The sequence below is a fragment of the Mixophyes fleayi genome, chromosome 5 (assembly GCF_038048845.1).
Source record: "Mixophyes fleayi isolate aMixFle1 chromosome 5, aMixFle1.hap1, whole genome shotgun sequence".
Taxonomy (NCBI): domain Eukaryota; kingdom Metazoa; phylum Chordata; class Amphibia; order Anura; family Limnodynastidae; genus Mixophyes; species Mixophyes fleayi.
The window spans coordinates 187626837-187651611 of record NC_134406.1 but is presented as its reverse complement, the minus strand read 5'-3'; the positions used below and the strand labels follow the sequence as shown (position 1 = coordinate 187651611).

At 41.5% G+C, this 24775-nt stretch overlaps 1 protein-coding gene across 3 annotated transcripts in view; it reads right to left on the bottom strand.

The window, feature by feature from the left end:
- The window catches only part of CARMIL1 (capping protein regulator and myosin 1 linker 1), a 227789-nt gene extending 210098 nt beyond the window's left edge, over positions 1 to 17691 (bottom strand). For 2 of the 3 annotated variants that reach the window (XM_075213169.1, XM_075213170.1), the window contains exons 1-2: positions 17415 to 17689; positions 7678 to 7775 (exon numbers count right to left, since the gene is read on the bottom strand). In XM_075213169.1, the coding sequence (XP_075069270.1) occupies positions 7678 to 7775; positions 17415 to 17454 (138 nt within the window). In that variant the 5' untranslated portion in view covers positions 17455 to 17689. Of the gene's footprint in view, positions 1 to 7677; positions 7776 to 17414 lie in introns of all 3 variants that reach the window. The other variant, XM_075213171.1, reaches the window with a different exon arrangement.
- Between the last annotated feature and the right edge of the window lie 7084 nt (positions 17692 to 24775).

Below are 24775 nucleotides of genomic sequence, written 5' to 3'. Positions count from 1 at the left end.
GAATCTATTGTACACCTGTATTTATTTTGTGGGTAGAATATCAGGAAGTAAGGCAGCCTAAACTAAAGGCAGCCCTCACAATGGAATACACAGCACAAAGAACATTGGCATCTGCTCCCAAATACGCTTGTAGTCTTTTTGGTCTACTCATAGTTAAAAAACAGGCTAGTTACTGTAGAATTCATGAACTCTTGACAAGACAAAAATGTAATTCCTTGTGTCAATCAGTAATGATTAGTATAGATTCCACAAAGTACAAATCAAGATAACAAAAAGTATTAGGTAGAACTGAACTGTAAATAAACTTAACTTAAAGGGCAATATTGATTTTCACTTTCCCTCCCCTTCTATTGTTATATATATTTAAGGCTGAAATTGTGAATTTAAATATATATGTTTAGAATTCTCAGACGATTTAATAAAACATCAAAGTAGAATGATCTTCAAAAAGCTGGAATTTTCCAAGTTGCATAAATCGATCATTGAAAATGTAACAATGTTGAGAGGTCTGGTACTTTCACATTGAGTGTAGTGGTTTGTAGATCATCCAGGTTAAAAGGCAGGGAACTTTTGGATGGAAATTAGAGCTGTGTTATGAGGGTGTTTTTTCTTTTAATGGACAGCTTTTAGTTTATATCAATTAGTTAAAGAAAAATAAAATGAAAAATACAGTTTTTCAGAATTCTTCCAATGGTTATTTTTACATACTTAACAATCCCAGCGCCTTGAATTGTATTAATGTAATTTTCAAGAATATGGGGATATCAAATTAGTGTCCATGTTTTTGGGTCTCATTTAGAGTTGGACGTGCTCTTTTTGCATAAGGTATGCACTTCCTTACTGCGCATGAGCACCAAAAATGCGTCTATGTACATGCTTGCATATTGTAGACCTGCGTCGTCCTTAAACCCAAAAAGTGAGGACGGCAAATGTAAGCTGAGAGAAGTAAGGGCACATTCAGGGCCTGATTAAGGGTTCTGGCCGCCCTAGGCTAATACGGCCGCAGCGCCCCCCCCCCCCCCCCCTCCTCCGAATATATAGGTGTATAGGAACACTCCTGAATATGAATGTTCAGGTGTATTCTCCAGCATTCAAATTTAGACAGATTGTGCCATTGTCTCTTACCTGTCCTTGCTCTTCTCTCTTGCAACTTTGTTATCCTCTCGTTGGCTTCTGGAAAGTTGGCGTCCTTTTTTGAAAATGCAAAAATGTATTATAATGCAAACCCTGAATGATTAGGCCCTTTAGTTAAAACAAAACACTCCATTATGGCCAGCTAAAAGTACCCCATTGGACAGGCATATATAAGCAATATCTGAATATTTGTTGTCAATCAAATACAAACCTCTACCAGCCCCATCTCACTAATATTTAGTATTCTAGTGATTGCTGAGACCACCCATGTGACCACCACACAATTATGAGATTCTGCCCCCCAAAGCTGCTCTATTTTTTAAAAAGCCCCTGCAGCCATTTTCCTTAACCACAATCCCCCCCGCACAGCCATTTTCCTTAACCCCTGCTGCAGCCATTTTCTTTACCTCCCACCCTGCAGCCATCCCCCTTGCAGCTATTTTCCTTACCTCCACTCTGCTAGCTAGCTATCCCCCCCCGTCACATCAAAACTCCCCCAGTCACATATATCAGCCCCCTCCTCTGCCCTCCTTCATACATATCAACCTCTCTACCTCCCTATAGATTTTCATGGCAGCCCCCCTCCCACCCTATAGATTTGTATGACAGCCCCCCTCTCCCTCCCTATACATATGCATGACAGTCCCCCCTCTCCCTCCCTATAGATAAGCAGGGTAGTCCCCCCCCATCCCTATAGATATGCAGGGTAGTTCCCCCCCTCCCTATAGATATGCAGGGTAGTTCCCCCTCCCTATAGATATGCAGGGCAGTTCTCCCCCTCCCTATAGATATGCAGGGCAGTTCCCCCCCCTTCCTATAGATATGCAGGGCAGTTCCCCCCCTCCCTATAGATATGCAGGGCAGTTCCCCCCTTCCCTATAGATATGCAGGGCAGTTCCCCCCCCTCCCTATAGATATGCAGGGCAGATCCCCCCCTCCCTATAGATATGCAGGGCAGTTCCCCCCTCCCTATAGATATGCAGGGCAGTTCCCCCCCCTCCCTATAGATATGCAGGGCAGTTCCCTCCTTCACTTACCTGTAGTTGTGCCAGCGTCGCTCCTCTCCTCAGATCAGCAGATAGGAAGTGAAGACGTCCTGCTTCCTGTCTGCTGCACAGAAACAGGCAGCCTGGCGATTGGCTGTGTGTTGCCAACCACTGACCACCAATGCTTTTGATCGTCGAGCCCTCCACCCCCCCGCGGCGATCCTCCCCCCGCGGCGATCCCCATCGGCGACCTCCCCCACCCCGAGAAAAAAAAAATGAATGAAGGAAAAAAAAAAAAAAAGTAAAATTTTTTTACATTTTAAAAAAAAATAAAAAAAAAAAAATACCCACAGTGCAGCGCCCCCCGAGACCCAGCGCCCCAGGCTGCAGCCTGGTCAGCCTAGTGGTTGATCAGGCCCTGGGCACATTCATACAAGTGTGATAAAATTAGACATGGATGTAACCCCAACCTCCCAAGCATACCAGTGTTCTCCCCAGCACCTTTTCCAGGTGCTCCGACCGGCTGTTTTTACTTGCCACCCGGCTCTTGGAGCCCAAAAGAGTCCTATTATAATAAAATAAACCATTGTTTCTCTTATTATAACAGGCACTATGTGAGCACTACAGCCAGCAGTGTGTATTAGACCCCTGACCATCAGTCAGGCCAGTTCTGGCAGGTGTGGACAATAACCTCCAAGTTTTTTCAATATAATTGGAAAGTATTACAACTGCCCCCACCCGGATACTTCTTAATGCCGCTTGGCTGACAACATTTTCTGGGGAGAACACTGCACCCTAAAAGGTATATGCCTTGTGGGCAGCTTCTGATTGGCTGTTTGTATATCGACTTCTCCAGCTGAGAGTACTTCATTCATTATCACTGCGGTTTATATCAAGTCGATGCTGCTTATTCCATTTTCTTATTTGTCTTTCCATTTTAAGTAATTTAGATAAGAAGATACTCATTGGATTATTTTAACAGGTAAATGACGGATGTGGGGGTGTTAGTTATTAATGTTAAAGTCACAGACTTCAAATAAAATGTAATTAAAAACAGTCAAGACACTACTAACTATTGTGCATCTGACAATTCATTACATTATTATTTACACATAATTTTTGTGCAAATATAGAGCAATATGACATTAGCATTTAATACTAACACTGTCAAGCCGCATCTCAACGATATTATTATGCGTATGTTTACACACTTGCTTGTATACTATGATTTTTGAGTTGGAGAGATACAAATGCCTCAAAATACACATGTAAATATATATATTTTTCGTCTGTGTCTTTTTTTAGGCATGTTCAGTGCACAAATATGTATTAGGGGTAGAAACAGAGGGATAAGGTATTTTTTATATTAACTTGATTCACTTTTTTTTTTTTTATTCTGTTAACCAGGGCAGACTTTTAGGAGACTCTAGAGACTCGTGTGGGTCCCCACAATTTTTATTACTAATAGATCCAATGCAAGCAGGATCTATTAGTAACTACAATGGCATTCACTATTAAATCTAGTGAATGCCAGAGAGTTGTTATATATGGAACATTTTCTAATTAGTCAAAAGTTTTAAGTGGTGATCCTCAAGGTTCCGTGCCAGTTCTTTTTAATAATTGTATTAATGACCTTGGTGATGGTTTAGAGAAAAAAAGTTTCCATTTTTGCAGATGACACCAAACTCTGTAAGATAATAAAATCAGAGCAAGATGTAGTTTTTGTGCAGAGGGACTTGAATAAACTGGAGGATTGGGCGGACAAATGGAAGATAAAGATTAATGTATATAGATAAATGTAAGGTTATGCACTTAGGGATCAAAAACAAGCATCCAATGTATAAATTAAATTGGATAAATTTAGGGGAATCTAAAATGGAAAGGGATTTGGGAGTGCTTGTAGACATTAGGCTTAGCAATAGTGCTCAATGTCATACAGCAGCTGCAAAGGCCAATAAAGTATTGACATGCACAAAACGGGGCATAGATGCAAGGGAAGACAGTGTAATTTTACCACTATATAAATTGTTGGAAAGACCTAATCTTGAATATGGGGTACAGTTCTGGCCACCACTCTATAAATAAGACATTTTGGAACTAGAAATGGTTCAGAGAAAGTTAACAAAATTGATAAAGGGTATGGAGTCATTAAGTTATGAGGAAAGGTTAGCCAGTTTAGACATAAAAAGGCGTCTAAGAGGGGATATGATTACTATGTACAAATACATTAAGGGGCATATTCAATTACGTTTCCGGTCTGCGGGATCGCGCCGGAACGGGCCGCGAACTTAATCCATGGTACCGCAATAACGTGGATTTTCGTTCGCACCCCATAGGGTTGCGTCCGAAAATTTGCGTTATTGCGGTACCGTATTACCGGCAATACTGCGCACTTTCCGCGGTAACGGTCATTAGTGCGGACCAGAATCCTAATTGAATATGCCCCTAAGGGTCAATACAGAGAACTTTCATGGGAACTTTTTACCCCAAGGACTATACACAGGACACGCGGTCACCACCTTAGGTTAGAGGAGAGGAAATTTCACAACCAGCAAAGGAAGGGGTTCTTTACAGTAAGGGCAGTCAAGATATGGCATTCACTGCCAGGAAAGGTTGTGATTGCAAATTCAATTGATGTTTTAAAGAAAGAATTAGATGAATTTGTAGCAGAAAAGGGTATCCAGGATTACGACTGTTAATTAAAATGAAGAACTGTAGTGGATGCAGGGAGAAATAGGTCAGGAGAGATTTTTCCCGATTGAAACAGATTGGCAGCTGCTTTATCTGGATCAATTTCAAATATAAGAGAGGGATCATAGGAGATCCGAATAGGTTGAACTTGATGGACTGGTGTCTTTTTTTCAACGTCATCAACTATATTACTATGTATGTCAGCAAGGATAGAACAATAATGCCTTGAATCCCCCCTGCCGGTCCAATACTGGGCTACCTGGATTTTTTTCCTTTAACATGTTACTAATAGGCTGTTGAGCCGAATCTCGCCCCCTGGGCTAAAATGTACCAGCCAGCCCTTGCATTATACAAACAGCATTTAGATTTGAATGCAGTTTGTACATGTGACGGGATGGGTCTACTCTTCAACCCCTCTCCACTGGGCTATATTGGGTTTCGCTGGTTGTCAGTGACTATTACTAGCGGCACTTGGTTAAAGTGTTTATGCCAACTGCACACCAACATGGTATCTCCAGCTGTAGGAGCATAATAACTGCCATCACCAGGCTCCTTCACTGGAACCTCTCCTATCATCATATTTACCGTATTTCCCCATGTATAAGACGCACCTTTTTCCCCAAAATTTTGGGTCTAAAAACTGGGTGCATCTTATACAGGGGTAGTAGCGCTTACTCTGTCAGATGCTTCCTCTGTCCGGAAAAGTCTTCTTTCTTCTGTCCGTTCTGATCCTGATGCTGGAAAGTCGCGTAAGGTCCTCTTCGCGATGACTGGATGTGGTGCATGAACCGCAGTTGGAATGCACACTTCCGGTTTCTGCATTTGGCGTTTTGTCCAATCAGGACTTTGTCAAAGTCCTGATTGGACATCCGGTCATCGCGAAGAAGACACATCAAAGCCAGGGTGACCCAGCAGTATCCCTTCCTAAGAACAAAAAGCTTACCCAATCAAACTACCTAGCTTTCTAGATCCACCAGAAGCTATATGTTTGAGGGCCGAACCCCAGTGCTTTACTGCGGGTCCCGTACTGGTGCTCTCTCCCCTTCAGTCACATAGATATGCCAAGCCTGCCATTTCACCAATGGGGAGGCAGCCGCTGTGGAATATGGCACACCAAGGGTTTCCATTTCAAAACCGAAATTTATTTTAGAGATAACCTTTGTCAATAGAGGAGACGAGGCTGCTTCCAAGCCTGGGCAATAGCCGCTCTAGCAGCTATAAAGACCTGCCCCATCACATATCTATCCCACTTTAGAATTGTAGTTGTCTTCCCTTTTCGATTGCAAGCGCTGAAGCCGGAAGGGTCATTTTCACCATTTAGGCCACTGCGTAAATGTTAGTTTCCCTATGTATTCTTCCCAACAGGACAATGCTACAAAAACACAAACGTTTCTTTGGGACAAATTGAGTGACTGAATGAGGCCCTTAGTATTCGGCCTTGCTTTCTCATGTAAATGTTAGGCCACAATTTTACCAAAACTTGCAGTACCGTTTGTAACTGTTACAACAGGAAAATCATTGTAGGAATAGTGCGAAATATATGAAAGCAGTAAAATATCTGGGCTATATAAAGGATAATAATAGTAGTAATAAGGAAAATGCATCTACAGAGTGTGAGTACTCCAAGCCAGTTTTCTTTCTAAAGATCATGCAAGTTCCCATACATTCAGCTGTACCATTTATGTATATTTACACGGAATCCTTATTAATTTGTATTCTAGCTACCTTTAATGCAAGTAGTGCAAACTTTTGTGAGGAAAGTTGTTCACATTTTGGGCATGATATGATGACGCAAGTGCATTTGTGCCTCCTAATTTGTCTGTGTCACATAAAATATTTGCACAACTTGTGCCAATATTTTGAATTTTACATATCGAACATTTGAAGCCCTTTGCGCTTTGAGAAACTTATCAAGAGCAATTACATGCAAGTACAGTACACTAAGGGTGAAATTAACAATGCCCCCCACCTGGGTTGAGCACATCATCACCATCACCATTTATTTATATAGCGCCACTAATTCCACAGCGCTGTACAGAGAACTCACTCACATCAGTCCCTGCCCCATTGGGGCTTACAGTCTAAATTCCCTAACACACACACACACACAGACTCAGACACAGACACAGACTAGGGTCGATTTGTTAGCAGCCAATTAACCTACCAGTACACATATTAAAGTATAGAATTATATCTGACAGGTGTGTTTTATAGGTATTTTTTTTTTAGTACCTACACAGAGTACGTACAAGTTCTAGGCTTGACTGCGTCTTTGTTACACATTTAGCGCGGAGATGTGCCCAAGCACAATGCATCTCTACATACTAGCGGATACAATTCATTCAAGCCCTTGCAATTATCTGCTGCAAAAGTTTGCAAACATATGTGCAACTCTGAGTCACTCCATATTTATGTACATCTGCATATCCGTGTCACTTGTTATGCGAACAAACAGAGGATTGCGAAACTGAAGAAAGAAAAAAAAAAACAGTACTAGTGCAACAAGCTTAACATGAGGTTGGTGATTCCTGAACAATCTGATTTACAGAAAACTGGGTAATGACTCAAGACATAATAGTAATTTATACATAAATATAGGATAATGTAATTCCAGAGAAATAAAGCTAAGATTTAGGAGAATGTTATTCAAGATTCACTCACATGAACCTGAAGGAAATGTAGTTTATTAGAATCCTGTCAGGAATGCCGCTCTCTTGTCCTCAGACTAGGGTACGGCATCTGAACACCACTGAGCTCTCATGGGGTTGCTGCAGTAGCCCCACCAGCATTTGTAAATAGGCATAGTCACATTTTTTATACCTTAATAAATTGTAATAGAATTCAACAGTGTAGACATATTACATACCAGCACTTTGTTTTCAACCTTGTCTCCCTTGATCTCAAGCTTCACCTTCTTCCGAACTGCAATCTTAATTTTTCTTCCAATAACATCCCGGATGCTATCTGAAATTGGGATTGAACAACAGGTCACAGAATGAAAAAAAAAGCCTTACGATATAGTATTTGAATTTAATGGAATAGACCAGCGTTATAATTCCTGTATAATTAAATGTATTAGACCAATGGAGGGAGATTTAATTCAACGCAATGTACCGTCGCACATCCCCGCGATGTCCAGATGCGCACAATGCCACCTATTACGTTAAGAAAACTCTACTCATTTTGCTTTCCACCTCTCTGGGGTGCGAGAAAACATGAGCGAGGATTTCTTGCCGGACCTCGCCACGGGGCGTCTCCACAGACTGCTCAGAAGGCAAAAGTGCATTAAATTGCATCTCCTCCATTTTGCATTATGCAAATAAAAATCACTATCTAGCAATGACCACATCAATCATGTTTGAATTCTATAATGTGAAAAGATGTGTGTACATGTGTACGCGTGCATGTATGTATGTATCCTGAAACGGCTGCAGAGAGCCTCCTGGAAAGCAGTTTGATAGGCTACCAGCATATTTATTGTGTCTATGATAGGTTCAGATTCTTTACCGTTTGTATTTTTGCAGCTTTATTTAGATTCCATTCTGTAGATGGCAGCCTACTGTGATCTTATTGCCCGAACCTTTGACCATTCTATGGATTAACTCCTGCCCTGACTTTATTGCTTCAAGCTTTGACCATGCTCTAGAATGCTGCTTCCCACGACTTCTGCTCCGACACTGGACCTTGTTCTATCTTTTTCTGCCTTTGCGAGTACCTGAGTGTTTTCTGTTATACAACTGCCTATATTACTCTGATGTCTCCAATATTCCTGGTGCCAGCATTTATCTATCTATCAATCAGAATAAGCCTGAACTACTGCATGCACAAGATCTGGGGGGCAAATATGCAGAGCCGTAACTAGGGTGGTGCGGGCGGTGCCGTCGCCCCGAGCGCAAGCCCGAGGGGGCGCAGCAGCCGCCCGCTACCTTCCCCTCTGTGGCTCAAAGTAAAAAAAAAATATCTAAAAAAAATAAAATAAAATAAAAAAATATTGCCCCCCCCCCCGCGACTCATGCAGGGGGGGTGCCGCGAGTCGGGGGAGGGGGGGGTCGGTTACCGCGAGTCGGGGGAGGGGGGGTCGGGTGCCGCGAGTCGGGGGAGGGGCTAGTGTGGTGGCTGGTCAAAGAATGATCACACTGTCTGTCAGACAGTGTGTATAAAGTTATTTGTCAGGACCCGCCCCCTCCCCTTCCAGGATGCTGTGCTCCGCTCCACCCCCCCCTCTGAAAAGAAAGTGAGGAGCGGCCATTGCTGAGCAGAGAGAGTGAGTCCCCTGCATCTACTGCTGACTGCTATGCTGACCATCCAGGAGGGAAGAAAAATAGGTAAGTAAATGTTATATTGTAATTAAAATATATATTTAAAAAAAAAAAATAGGAAATAGGGTGCTCCATCCAGGAGCAAAAACTGAGGGAGTGTAGTGGGGAAGCAAAATCTATGGGGGCAGGGGACATGAAAATGTATAATGATTATTTTTTGGTATTGTATTTTTTGGTATTTTGCATTTATGTATTCTCCCCTGTCCCTCTCATCTACCCCATCTGTGCCACCTTCTCCACAGTCCCTCTCATCTACCCCCCTGTGCCACCTTCTCCCCAGTCCTTCTCATCTACCCCCCTGTCCCACCTTCTCAGTTCCTCTCATCTACCCCCCTGTCCCACCTTCTCCACAGTCCCTCTCATCTACCCCCCTGTGCCACCTTCTCCCCAGTTCCTCTCATCTACTCCCCCCCCCCATGTGCCACCTTGTCCCCAGGCTCTCTCATCTACTACCCCCTCTGTGCCACCTTGTCCCCAGGCTCTCTCATCTACTACCCCCTCTGTGCCACCTTGTCCCCAGGCCCTTTCATCTACTACCCCCTCTGTGCCACCTTGTCCCCAGGCTCTCTCATCTACTACCCCCTCTGTGCCACCTTGTCCCCAGGCTCTCTCATCTACTACCCCCTCTGTGCCACCTTCTCCCCTGTCCCTCTCATCTACCCCCTTGCACCATCTTCTCCCCTATTCCTCTTACTTGTCATCCTGCAGCCCACTTCCAGCACTGGGTTTATATGTATTTAAAAATCCAAATTTATATAGTGTATGTCGTGTAAAGTACAGGAAATAGAAAATTTGTCATTTTCATATTCATAATCTATGATTTCTATTTTCCTCCACATAGTGTCTATTGCAAAAAATACAGGTGTAGCCAAGGGCTCTTATATTTCTTCCCTATAGTGAGAGAAATTTGTATAGGTTACACCTGTATTTTTGAGGCTACCAACTACACAGCAATACAAAAGAATTCATTCAGTAAAGTGCTAGCCACACCCCCACATTAGGTTGGCCACACCCACTTGGCAAATGTCACTCCCACTTAGATGGGGGGCGCCGGTGCCCTGTCTCGCCCAGGGCACTAAAATGTCTAGTTACGGCACTGCAAATATGTATCGGTGAGCATGCTCAGCTCTAAGGGAAAGTGGGCTGCAATAGGTGACCACGATTAGCCTCATTCTAGAGGCTTATACTGGGAATTCAGTATCTGCCATCACACAAGACCAGCTGCTCCACAATTTATTTATTTTTTATCACCAATCAATGCTGACATATTTCAGTCATGAGCTATCTGCTCTTAATACCCTATATGTAGATAATGTATTTACAAAACAATGAACCAACTGATGGAGTTTACAAGAGGGTTTACAACTATCTAAAATCGAACATCTGCAAGGCCTGGCGTGCCTGGCTCTAGAGAGAAAGCCGGGTCCCAACAAGCAGCAGCCAAGACAATCCAGATAAACCTGAACTAGTATTCTAACAAAACTAAGAAAATAGCAAGTATGTACAAGGAAGCTAACACAAATCCTGCCATGTCTGATGTCACTGCCCAAGGACGCTGCTCAAAAACTTCTGAGCCACTTTATCTTAGTACCCCTCCTCTGAGCACAGCTCTATTTGTTCAAAATACTGGTTGCTACAAGGACAGAACTAGATGACTGATGCAAAATTATTAAATCACATTAGAATTTAATTGCTTCAGTATTTACAAAAAGCCAATAACAGGTAGTACTAAAAAGGGCTGACTTAATTAACAAATCTTAGGCAGTGAGCTAATTAATCAGGGACCCAGAATGACAGGAGTGATATAATCACATATAGATTGTACATTAAATAGATAAATCTCAATTACACAAATGTTAAAGTGGAACACATGTTCCCTGAGTAGAGCCCCATTACAAAAACCAACTCTCTGCAAATGCACAAGATGTTCCCCTGATAACACAGGATTGGCTTAACAAAACAACATAATAAAATATGAGATTGTGAGGAAATAAGAGTCAATATATGACCAGGAAGCACTTAAATAAAAAGCAGAGTGGGATCAATGGTGGGTTAAGTGCAGCATGTGTCTCGGCTCATACTGATAAGGGGAACACTGGTACAGGACTGCCTAAATGCACCCTTGCTTTTTGCTACCTCCAGTAAGGTGCTTGTATGTTACAGACAAGCAGTAATACCGGGGTGGGCCAATGCACCATGTTGACCAATTAGAGAAGACACTGCATGCTCCCTAAATGGCTGGTGCAGTTAAGTCATGTGGTGCTTCAGGGAAGTAGGTAATAAAGTGGGGACGAACGAGAATGGCTGGGCAGAAAACAAAAAAGACAGCAGAGCGGTGCAAGAATAGCTCAAGAAAGAGAATTAATAAAGAAATGTAGCTGGGAGAAGAAAAAAAAAAAACAGCTGGAAGAAGTGGTTGAGAGGAGAAAAGAGAACGGCGGGGAGAAAAGTGATGGAAAAAAAGTGCTAGGGAGAGTTGGGAAGAATAACAGTTCATCACTGCATAGGGGAGGAATAAAGCTAGGGCTATGTATAGAAATGAAAGGGCCTTGAGTGAGAGAAGAGAGTGCTGAGGAGAGATGTGTGTCATGGTGGCTAGAGACAATTCAATGCACTGATGGAGCGGCGAGTGAAGACCTGCTACAGCACTTACATTAAATATGATTTATAATACAATTGGCAAATAAAAACAAAAACAAAGTAACAATAGTAAAAATCTGTGCCTCAAACATCAAAGTCCCCTACAGAAATATATCCTATGGGTCAATAGAAAAACAATCTTCTTTAATTTCTACAATTTATCCACAAATCTTCATACTACGGCATGTTTTTATTTACTAATTATATGCAGGCATTTTATTGATCACTTGTTATGAAAGTTTGCTCTAACACCATATTTTTAAGTTAATATCTTGAGCTAGTATATTCTAATTATCCAGTTAAAATAGTCTGGTATGCTGACACACACTTATTTACTGCGTTCACTTAGGCTGGATGAAGTGGGCATAGAGATGTACTGTATGGACTCTGAGCTGTACATTACGGACTTGGAGATATGTATTATTGTTAACAGTTGGGGAGTACGATTTACACTGAGTATTTATTTTCTGGCATAATGAGTGACAGTGATTGACTACTTGTGTCCTACATGAAGTTATCACTCACCACCAGCAGCCTTAGGAGATGTCACCCAGCATGTGACAGGGTACTGGTGCGCAGCCATTTGGGGTGGAAGGTGCAATTCTGAATAGCTGCCTCGGTGCACATAAATGTATCGTGCCATCTATTATACAAAGACTCAGAATCTTTTGTTTGATTTGGCCAATGTGCTGAATAATGGTTTCCACGCATGTGGAATTAATGATAATGTGAACTGATATAATAAGTGAAAGAATGATAGTATTTTATATAATGTTACATTAATAATGATGTTTTTATTGTTATAATCCACGAGTAGTAACACAGCCTTGTCTGTGCGGAGTTTGACAGGTTTCCTCTGGGTGCTCCGGTTTCCTCCAACACTCCAAAAACATACTAGTAGGTTAAGTGTGTGTGTGTGCGTTAGGGAATTTAGACTGTAAGCTCCAATGGGGCAGGGACTGCTGTGAATGAGTTCTCTGTACAGCGCTGCAGAATTAGTGGCGCTATATAAGTAGATGATAATGAGTAGTGTGTCTACTTTATATAGGACTATGAAACAAAGCTTTATTGTTGCCACTCTCTGCAACACTACAGCACAATAATATCTTCCCCTGTGTTGTCCATTGTAGAGTGATAAAAGCAATACACAGAATAAAAGTTGATGTATTGCCAAAAAACAGCAAATGAAAGGCACCTTAGAGTTATACAGTAGTTTCCAATGATATGTAGAGAAGAAATGTAGTTAAGCAGTGGGAAAATCCAGCAGAATACTTGGTAGTAGATAGGAGCCAAATTTTAAAAACCACCCTCTGAAACAGTCATCTTTTTGCAACATTTGGCTGTGAAATTTTGCATGTTTGCTGGGAGAAGGATTTACTTTACAGTCTTTAAACCACCTCTATTCAGAGACTATAAATTCAGCAAAATGCAAATATATAAATACAGTAAAGAATGGTATTCCCCAGAATGGAGAAGATAATGTGGTATTTGAACATTACAGCCATTAAATTTAATTTATGTAAACTTTTGCACATCTCTTCTTGGATGTATAGGAAGAAATATCAATAAGATCAAAATGATATTTCCATCTTTTAAATTACTGGTAAGACCTCACCTGTCATGTTGTATAAAGATCTGTAGGCCCTATCTCCAAAAAGTATTAAGAAGATAGAAACATTCAGAAATTATACATTTAAATGATGCACAGGCTGCTTAACAAAACTTATCAGGAGAGATCTCAAGAACTGAACATGTTCAGCTTAGAGGACACAGGGACAGAAGTGACATGATAGATACAATTCACATCTATCGAGTGTATTATTATGATTTAGAAAGGATGTATTTTTTTAACCAACAAGAATTTTAGAACAAGGGACACTTTCAAACTGGAGAGAGAAAGACTGAGATGCAACATGTAAAAGAACTAAAAAATGTTGATAAATTCAGGTGGAAGCTTTAAAATAATCCAATGGTTGTGATAAGATACAGCAGAAAGGCATTCTACAGAGGAAGAGAACAAGAGGACATGCACCACAATTGGAATGTAGCAGATTTAATGGAATTTGATCGAGAATGACCTTATCAAAAGTATGTATTGCTTTCATGAAGAGCAGGCTGGTTAGAAGTGTGCTATTGGAAAAGTAACAGGTGACATAGTGGACAGGAAGCCAAAGGAGCAGAGGCAATTTTGGAAAATACACATTTTCACAAACACCTACATTTTCAGAAACTGGGAAGCATTTGTCGAAGTCAGAGAGATCCAGTGAATAGGTACCGCTCTAGAAAAGCACTGCAGACAATATAAGAATAATGGCAAGCAGTTTCAGCACTCTACCAGGGGTAATCATTATAAAAACAAGCAGCATTATAGTTAGCTAGCTGGAAGTCTGTTTAATTTAAATAAATGCACATTAAGGCATATCAGAATATAATAATTGTAAGTTGGAGTTCTCCTTTAAGATCACTAAAGACTAATGCCACCCATATCAAAAATGTATAGATTATGGGTGGCATTGGATGACCTAAACTAAAATACAAAATGGACCCAGCAATTTATTGTGCCCAACATTCGAAGCAGGAAGCCTTTTCTCCTGCACAGGAAGACCTTAGGCTAGGTACACACTGAAGAATTTTCCGACCGACGTGTTATCCACAATGATTTTACTGAGGTCCGATCGCTTGAGCAATTCATGCGCACACACTAGACAGGTGTGTCTAGTTGGGCCTGGCAGTGACTTTTAACAGCTATATTGTCATGCTAAAAGATTTGTTTTTTTGTACACACTGAAACGACATATGTGGTCCCTGTAGCGACATCTGCAAGAAATTTAAATAATGTGCTGAGCATGTTCATTAAGAACCACCCAAAAACTCTTAAAAAGGTGAAGAAAACACATCTTCTTCTATACACATAAATGCAGTAGACAGCTAATATTGCTATACCGTTAGAAGCACCTAATTGCCATTTGACTGATTTGTGGACACCGCACCACGTCGAAGACATAATCAGCAGTTTACATACACACGCCCCAATAGATCCAGTTGGTCGTAGATCTATTGGAAATTTATACACATTACATGATCGTAAGGTGATTGGAACGAGATTATTAAACAGTACGACCAACCAAATGAGCCAACAATCAGCACTTTGAAGAGACTTTCGACCATCGTGTATTTATACACACTAAGCCGATATCCGAACTAACGGTCATATGTCGGCTGTTTTGTACGATGATTGAATGAAAAAGCTCCAGTGTGTACCTAGCCGGGTTATTAAAGTACCTTACCTATGAATGGTCTATTCATGCAAATGAGAAGTCCACTGCAGGAGGGATGATCTCCTGATTGGACCATTAAAAGCCTCAAGCAACTCGCTGAATGTCCAACTAGAGTCAATAAGTAAGTTTGTATTTTCTTTTAGGGTGCCTAACTCTACCCAAAACTACATTTGCTACATTTTGGTATAACTAGCCTTTAAACTGAGGAAATCATACCAATTCTGTTTGGATTATTTAAGTTTTAGGTAATTGGATATCCAAGAAGAAATGAGGGAAAAACAACCATTACCAAGAAATAGTATGGTAGAAGTGAATCATGGGATGATGTGTAGGACGTGTAAAATAATAAGGAGCCTGAGGCAGAACCTTAAGGAAATGCTACATAAAGTGGGAGAGGTGAATACACTATTGTGAGATAGTAAATGTGTAATCAGAGATAGGAAGAAATACAGACAAGGGCCAGATACACCTAGAGAATGTAGAGTTTGGATAAGGTCAACTTTCTCAAAACCAATAGTACTAATAGTATGAACAGGTACATTTTAAGCAAGTCATTTGATGGTTTAGTAAGTACAGTTTCATTAAAGTGCTATAGAAGGAAGCAAGACTATGAAGGTTAAGGAGTATAGCAGTCTCTTCAGGAATTTAAAATTTAAGTAATTAGAATCATAAGTTTCCAAAATAGGTGTCCAGTGAAGTGATGAAAGGATAGCAGTCTTGAACTGTTTTTCAAATTTGACCATACAAGTTCATAAACATGTGGACAAATGTGACTCCTGTCTGGCCTGGAAGGGTCTGCATTGCCCAATTAGCAGGGTTGGACAACAACCACATACACGCTTAGTTGCAGTCACCATCGGTCTCTCTGATAGTTCCTAAGCATTAGTTGACAGACCTATAAAAACTGTGATGTGCAGCCAGTTAGGTCTAAAATGACACCTTCAGGCAGAAGGTAGCCATGAAGCAGCTCTTTCTTGTGTTCTACAGAAAAGTCAAACTGCATCACAGTATGACTTGTAGGCCAAAAAAATTACACAAAACAAAATAATCCACAATCTAAGTTAATAAGAAATAGTCGTTATAAGCTTTGGCCACGAGTAGCTTACAAGCTGTTAACATTGCAAAAGGACCATAGTTATGAACATGGCTCTATGCTAATTTTTTTGTTGATTATTCATCAGTTCATTTTATTACCTTTCTAGGGATGACTTGCATACAACATGAACAGTTTCCATCTAGGTCCTTACTGGTCTGCAGTATATTTGGAAAATACTGCAACCATTTATTGCTGCCAAGGATCTTAGATAATTACTACAGAAGCAACAGTTCAATTACAGCTCCTGACATCTATGTGTTAAAAAAAACCCTGAATAAAGTAAATAAAAAATTCAATTACAGAATTAAGATATGTTTGATCCCAAATCAGCCAACATTATATCACCTAGTTTGTTGTACAGTTTAAGGAATCTAAGCATAATAAAAAGTCTATGCATGTAAATAAACAAAACAAAAAACAAAAACAAAACTATTTGTATAGTCTGTAGCCAGCACATGCCATGAAATGAAATATCTTAAAGCCAAAAATGCACACAAATGGTAGGTTGTATACATGAATATGAAATTATGTCGGACTTTAGTATATTCATTCATCATTCTGGCATTTATCAAATGAAAACTAAAACAATGTAAAACCCAAATGTGATATTCCTAAAGTAGGACACAAATTGCTTAAATTATGTTAATTGTGTTCACTGCAGTATTACAGAATCCACCGATCCTAGATACTAGTACATTGGTAATAAAAGACAAAGCTTAGTGTCATCACAATTAGGAATCATGCTTACCAGAAAGTCATCTAATCATCTATACACAATAAATAATTACATTTAATTGTTTTTTTAGTGTCCATACTATATCATGACGTGTCTTTGGGAAGCACTGTAGAATGAATACTGATTGTAAACAAGACATAATAAGTTTCCCACAGATGTGTATATGTCACATCAATGTAATATACAGCTGCAGCCTTATCCTTAGCAGTACATCGCAGTGTTCTCGTTATCTCTATTGAGGTTCGCTGTTATGTGAGTATTTAAATCCATCCTGATCCCAAATAAACTCTATGCCCTCCCCTTGTGAGTGTATATTGCTGTCAATACATTGCACCCATGCAGCTCAGGCATAGACAGGTCTCCAATGTACTATGCACGGCCACGCCCACTCCATTAACCCATGTAATCCCTCGCTCCAGCATAACATCGCTGTCACCTGCAAACCAGCAAGGGGTTAATCCACCTCTAGACGAGCACGACGGGCTCACGTATTACACGAAGGACCCATAGAGGGCACATTATTTTAACTCTTACCCGATAATTCTTTGGGGACCTCCGAGATCTCTTCTGTCATTTTTACCCGCTTGTCTGTGATGGTACCAAGCAGTGAGCTCCACACAAATCAGCCACACAATGTCCACAACAACAACGTGCTGCTGTCACTCCAAGTGCGGGTGGAGCAGACTGCTACTGTACATGGCCACCCCTGCAGCCCTCCATGCCCCAAATCTCCAGGTTACTCCGATACAACAGGAAATAAATGTATCCCGGCTGAGAAATCCCTTGCACTGACTAGTAAGGGGGAGAGGCTTAATGAGACAGGGAGAGGGGGTGGGGTGTGACCGAGAGATAGGAGGAGGGGAGGCTGATAACAGCAGCTCTCTGCCTTTTTTCCCTCAAGCTTTATTTCTGAGGCATTCTCTCCCTGAGCTCACTCACCTCCCCGGCCTCCTCCTTCTGTTCTGGCAGACATATGAAACGCGAAGCAGCCTTAATGAATGGGACGCCAGGATGCAGGTACAACTAGACTGACAAACCAGGACACAGGCGCAAATATTATTACCCATGGGCTCAAGCACTATGTGTGGCAAGAAGTGACTGTGCCCCGTGGGTACCTAGACACGAGGAGTGTCACCTTAGATCACCAGGAGTGTCACCTTATGGGAACATGCACAATGAGTAATACCCAGGAATCGAGTGACAGGTATCACCGAGTACACAGACCCAAGGGCCCTGACACAATCAGAGGATCCTCATAGTGCAGGAACAAGCTGGGGCTCCCCAGTGCCTAAGGTACTTGCAGGGGCTCCCCAGGATGCAGGAACAAGCTGAGGCTCCTTAGTGCCTAAGGTACATGCAGGGGCTCCCCATAGTGCAGGAACAAGCTGAGGCTCCCCAGTGCCTAAGGTACATGCAGGGGCTCCCCAGGGTGCAGGAACAAGCTGGGGCTCCCCAGTGCCTAAGGTACATGCAGGGGCTCCCCAGAGTGCAGGCACTAGCTGGGGCTCGTCAGGGTCTAAGGTGCATACAGGGGCTTCCTAGGGTGCAGGCACAAGCTGCATCTCCCCAGGGGCAAGGCACAGGCTGGGGCTCCCCAGGGTGCAGGCACAGGCTGGGGCTCCCCAGGGTGCAGGCACAAGCTGCATCTCCCCAGGGGCAAGGCACAGGCTGGGGCTCCCCAGGGTGCAGGCACAAGCTGCAGCTCCCCAGGGGCAAGGCACAGGCTGGGGCTCTCCAGTGTCTAGGCACAAGAAGGGGCTCACCATGGTCCAGTCAGAAGGAGTGGTATCTCGGGGGACAGTCCTCCTCATTTTTGTACATCTGTGGATAGCCTCCAATATGATTTGATATATATGGTTACAACATATAGAGCCCATTGCAGTTATCCTATCTGCTATTTATCAAGACAATTTTAAGATTTTTTTTTGTGAGTGATAATTGAGGTGGAATTAATCCATTGACATTTTAGATTTGTTCTAATTCTAGAACTTTTATTAGGAATGGACTCATCTCGGTAGCATGTTTCTTGGACATTATCTGCCAAATTGTTAAATATAAAATATTATAGCAGATACTTTCTACAACTATTGGTTGCTCTATAGTGCCGTTTGCAGTTGTTCAAATCACTGTTACATGATATTAGCAGTTTCTGGCAGTCACTGGGAGCCATCTGCTGGCACAAGAAGATCTCATCTCTTCCTCTGCATGGGTTTGTTTATATCTCAGTTTATACATGTTGAGGAGACAGCAGATGGAAGCTGATTCATAGGGCAGGCAGCACACAAAAACTTATAGCTTGTTTTCCAGTTAACAATCTTATTTGCAAACCTTGTTAGAGACTGAGCCAGGATTCTGAATGTCAATTAAACTAACCTAATAAATCTGAAAATTCAGTGTGTCTATATTAGGGAATTTAGACTGTAAGCTCCAATGGGGCAGGGACTGATGTGAATGAGTTTTCTGTACAACGCTGCGGAATTAGTGGCGCTATATAAATAAATGATGATGATATATAAAGGTTAACCATGCACATACATTCTCTGTTCTGTAAGGAAAGGATACAAACTGCAAGTAAGAAGTGTGAAATTCATAGCATTTAACATTTTCATTTTAAATAGTATTAATGTGTTAGGAGAGTGGTTACTTTGCTTTTAAAGCAGTAGTACTCAAACTTGGTTTTGTTGCATTTATTGCTTTACAGATTAAATAAAAGCACTGAGAACCCGCATTGTCTTTGTCTTTCCTACATCAAGTAGATTAAGATATGCCATATGGAAACCTTATGGCAGGACCAGGAGGGAATTTAGAAACATATAGAGGAGCTATTCCGTCTGCCTAAGGGCACAACTGAATTAAAATAGCTAAAGATAATCTACTTTGCCTCAAAATGCCTATCTGATAAATGTAAATATTTCCACATAAAGCTACGACATCACTATTTCACTTATTTTAAGTCTATGTATTAAGATAAGGCCTTAGAGTTTTGCAATTTCAGTCACACAAAGAGCACCACGTGTATCTATTCTGAAGATATACAGTTATAACAAACCTATTCTGGATACAAACATACATAACTTTTAGTTAGAAAGTGCCAACATATTACTCAGCACTGTAATTTGAGGGGATCCTGAAACAAACACATTACATACAATGTTATGAAGGAAAACATGACCCACCCCAAAGGAGCTTACCATATAAGAGGTAGGGGAAGCACTTCATAGGTAATGTAGCAGAATAACAATTGTAGCTGTTTGGGATACATGTTCAGGGATACAGTCACTGTGCTAATTCTTGGCTCCAGTCAGTTGATGGCTAGAGGTACTGTGCTAGTTCCTGGCTCTAGGCAGACAATAACCAGAGCGCCAGTTCCTAGTACAGGGCTAGTTAATAACCATGGGCGCTGTGCTTGCTCCTGGCTCTTGGCATTTGGTGACCACAGGTACTGTGCTAGTTACTGGCTCTCGACAGTTGATAATTGCAGACACAGTGCTAGTTCTTGGCTCCAGATAGTTGGGAATTGTAGGCACAATGCTAGTTCCTGGCTCCAGACAGTTGGTAATTGCAGGCACAGAGCTAGTTCCTGGCTCCAGATAGTTGGTAATTGCAGGCGCAGAGCTAGTTCCTGGCTCCAGATAGTTGGTAATTGTAGGCACAGTGCTAGTTCTTGGCTCCAGATAGTTGGGAATTGTAGGCACAATGCTAGTTCCTGGCTCCAGATAGTTGGTAATTGCAGGCACAGAGCTAGTTCCTGGCTCCAGATAGTTGGTAATTGCAGGCGCAGAGCTAGTTCCTGGCTCCAGATAGTTGGTAATTGTAGGCACAGTGCTAGTTCTTGGCTCCAGACAATTGGTAATTGCAGGCACAGAGCTAGTTCCTGGCTCCAGATAGTTGGTAATTGCAGGCACAGAGCTAGTTCCTGGCTCCAGACAGTTGGTAATTGTAGGCACAGAGCTAGTTCCTGGCTCCAGACAGTTGGTAATTGTAGGCACAGAGCTAGTTCCTGGCTCCAGATAGTTGGTAATTGTAGGCACAGTGCTAGTTCTTGGCTCCAGACAGTTGGTAATTGCAGGCACAGAGCTAGTTCCTGGCTCCAGATAGTTGGTAATTGCAGGCACAGAGCTAGTTCCTGGCTCCAGACAGTTGGTAATTGTAGGCACAGAGCTAGTTCCTGGCTCCAGATAGTTGGTAATTGCAGGCACAGAGCTAGTTCCTGGCTCCAGACAGTTGGTAATTGTAGGCACAGAGCTAGTTCCTGGCTCCAGATAGTTGGTAATTGCAGGCACAGAGCTAGTTCCTGGCTCCAGACAGTTGGTAATTGCAGGCACAGAAGAAGCATTGAACTAAATTCTGAGAATTACATGTAGTGGACAAAAAATGGAAACACCAATAAAAGGTCACTTAATAGGATGTCAGGCCACCATGTGTGGCCAATACACCCTGGGGTGTAAAACGCTAACTCAGGAGTCTAAAATTATATCATAAAGGCTCAAATGTGTTAAGATCGGGTGACTGAAAAGGCCATGACAGATGAATGATATGAGTGTCATGCTCCTCAAACCATTGGACGACCACGTGCTCTACGGATTGTCATCCTGGAAGACACCACTCACATTAGAAAAGAAATGCTGCAAGTTGGGTTAATGAACATCACTCAGTACCATAAAATAGCGATTAGCATTGACATTGCCTTGAAGCAGAATGATTGCACGTAACCCATGTCAGGATATTGAGCAGGACAATATTATGGAACCACTACAACTCAGAGCTGTACAATACTTTAGATTAGTGCACTTGTCTGTTTGTTGAGAATCTTGTGAAGAATGATGAATTAGATTATAACACTGCTCAGTATTCCATTGCCTCTGGTCTTTTGCACCACTGAGCTAGGAAACGTGCTTTTGTCAAGTGTGATGTGCAGTTATGCACTGTGTCCCAGCTATTGTATACGGCTCTGTGGTTTCTCATTGGACCGGTTTTTATTACTCTGGCTATTTGTGCCATAGTTAGATATTTGCAGTCAGTTTCTTGCCTATTTGCCTTGCACTTCAAACTAATGAATGGATATCACAATTGTGGATTATGTTCTTCCACCCACTTGCGCACTCTATTTTTCATTGGACATCCATGTTTAAACAGTGCTGATAGTGAAACAAGTTTTCTGTCTTGGTCACTGAAGCTCCTCCCAAACATACGAAAATAATTACGCCTCTGTCACTGAGGACATCTTTGTGGAAGCCCTTGCTTTTAATGTGCTGGGTGTCCCTGTTTTTCCCAGGAAGGGTTGTCCATCTGAAGAAGTCACTCAGAAGGTTATTTACATTTGGTTATTTATTTTACGATTTTATGAGTTTTGTATTTACTGATACTCTTTATATGTTCTGATTAGTGATGTGTTTCTGCCTTTTTTTAGTTTTGTAGATCACTCCCATCCATCAGTACAATCAAATATAAAAGTTTCTAGACTACTATACAATTGATAAGAGGACATTGTGCCAGATAGAAACACATGGCTAAAGGATTTAACCTCCCAGTTCCAGCTAGGTCATAAACGTGGATCTAAAGTACTTCTCTAAAATTACCAGGATTTATATAGTGCAAGTATATTGGGGTTCATATAGAGTTGGATGTAGGGCCAGTTTTAATGCATAAAATATTTTTTCCTGTGGCGAAGGAAGTTAGTATTTATGCCAAGTACATTAAAGATGTGTTCGCATTCTTGCTGTTTAATAAGAGGTTGAGACTGAAGCGGATATGCCTGTCAAGAGGCGTATCTGTTGTGGGTGCTCAACCCCTGCTGCAAGATCCTTGATGATGATGATGATTATGACAATAATTAGCACCGACTTTGTTTGCATAAAAAGTTTAACAAAAACAATAATAAAAAAGGTGTGCCCCCACCCAGTGTTCATATTGTGTGCTAGTAACAGTCATTTACAGGGGCTGAACAGCATAGAGTCCCATCACTGAAGCTGCTGCAGGCACTAGGCAATGACAGGATGGGCTGGTGACACCATAAAAGGGAATCCCACAGCGTCGGGTCCCTATGTCATTATGTCACACAGTCCTAGCTTGATTTATCAAGGGGAACCAGGCTCACAAAAATATGCCTGGCTGGTGGTTGTTGGAGTAATAAATTGGTAAAATATAGATAAATCAGCATTTTTCCTATGGTATTACCGGTCCCAGCAAGCCCTTTCAGCTGTACACTGCTTTGGCATGTTGACGCTTTTATAATTAGTCCCTCAAATCCAGCCATGTGTGGGGGAGGGGACCATAGACGAGTACTTGCTCCTTGCAGACCCGCAATGCTACTGACATTCAAGGCAGCCTTTTAGTTTCTAGTCAATAAAAAGCGGCTTATCTCTGATTTGTCAAAGCATGGTAAAGCCGTATAGATTAGTAGTAGTATAAATAGCGTTCATTCATGCTGTACCCAACATGGGTTGTAACTACCACTAACCAATACAGAGTAGTTTTCCCAAGCACTGATCAATCAAAGTAGAACCCATCTGTATTGATTACAAGCTGACTGGCCTCCGGACCTGGCAGTAGGGTCGCAGCTCCTCAAGTACTCGTCTATAGGGGTTTATTTTATTTTTATTTTTTTATATTTACTGTATAATGGGCACAGGGTAGCATTGTGAAGATTACATTTTATTTTTTTTAAATTGTTTATTTGTAGATTTTGTTACACAGTAGATAGGTAAACAAATGTAGCTCAAGAGGGCAACACCAAGTTACATTGTGAATTGGATAACATAGTAAAAAGAACAAGTCCACTTGGGGCAGTTACAAAACATAAACAGACAGAAGAATTTTGCAACAATATAACAATGAAGAACCTTAAAGGAATGCTGAGGAGTGTAGCATTGTATGCAATAGTGAGGTTGGGGAGGAGGGGGAAGGGGTGGGGTTAAGACCAGGGGGTAAATATATCCAGCTGAGAGTTTTCCGGTGGGTTTGAAAAGTGGAGATGTTGCCTATAGCAACAAATCAGATTCTGCCTATCATTTTGTAGAAAGTACTAAATAAATGATAAAAATAATCTGATTGGTTGCTATATGCAACATCTCCACTTTCCAAATCCGCCGGAAACTCTCAGCTTGATACATTTACCCCCCAGGTCTGGGCTCCCCGGCGGTCAAAGGTCAAACCGAAAAGAGCTTTATGCAGCCAGCTCCCTAGACACAGCTGTTCTCAGGAATAGGACTGAGATAATCTGGACATGATCAGGTGGTAGATTGGGACTGAAGGGACCATTGTAGATGAAGTTTTTTATTTTTAATAGATCACACACTGGAAGAAACTAGAGAAACCCCTCCTGGAAGGAGTTTCCACAGCACTTCCACTTTCTGATGGGTCAGGGCAGTCCAGCTGCTCTTTTTCTAAAACTCTGTCAGTTTATTTTCCGCAGAGACATAGCTTTTTCCGGTCTAAGAAGGCTAGATACGCTGCTTTAATTCTCTTCCTAATGTACATATTTGTTATACTATACTCTTATTAAGTTTCACTATGGTTTTATTTGACAGTGGATATAAAATCTACACACCCTAATTGAAATTATTTGTGATATAAAGCCTGAAAACAAGATAAATCATGTCGGACCATTTAATGTGACCTTGCAACTAGCAAAACGCAATTGAAAAACAAATAGACAATTTTTAGGAAAGAGAAGTGAACAGACAAAACATACAATAACCTAGTTGCATAAGTGTGCACGCACACTTATATTAGGGATGTATCACCCTCCGTTAACCAATCGCATTCAAAATCATGTTGAAAGGTAATTAGCGTACACCTGCCAGCAATGAAAGTGATTGTGACAAGTATAATACTCAGCAGGGGGGCTATCAAGAAGCCTAACAATCCAAACAGACTGATGGCTGTATTTACAT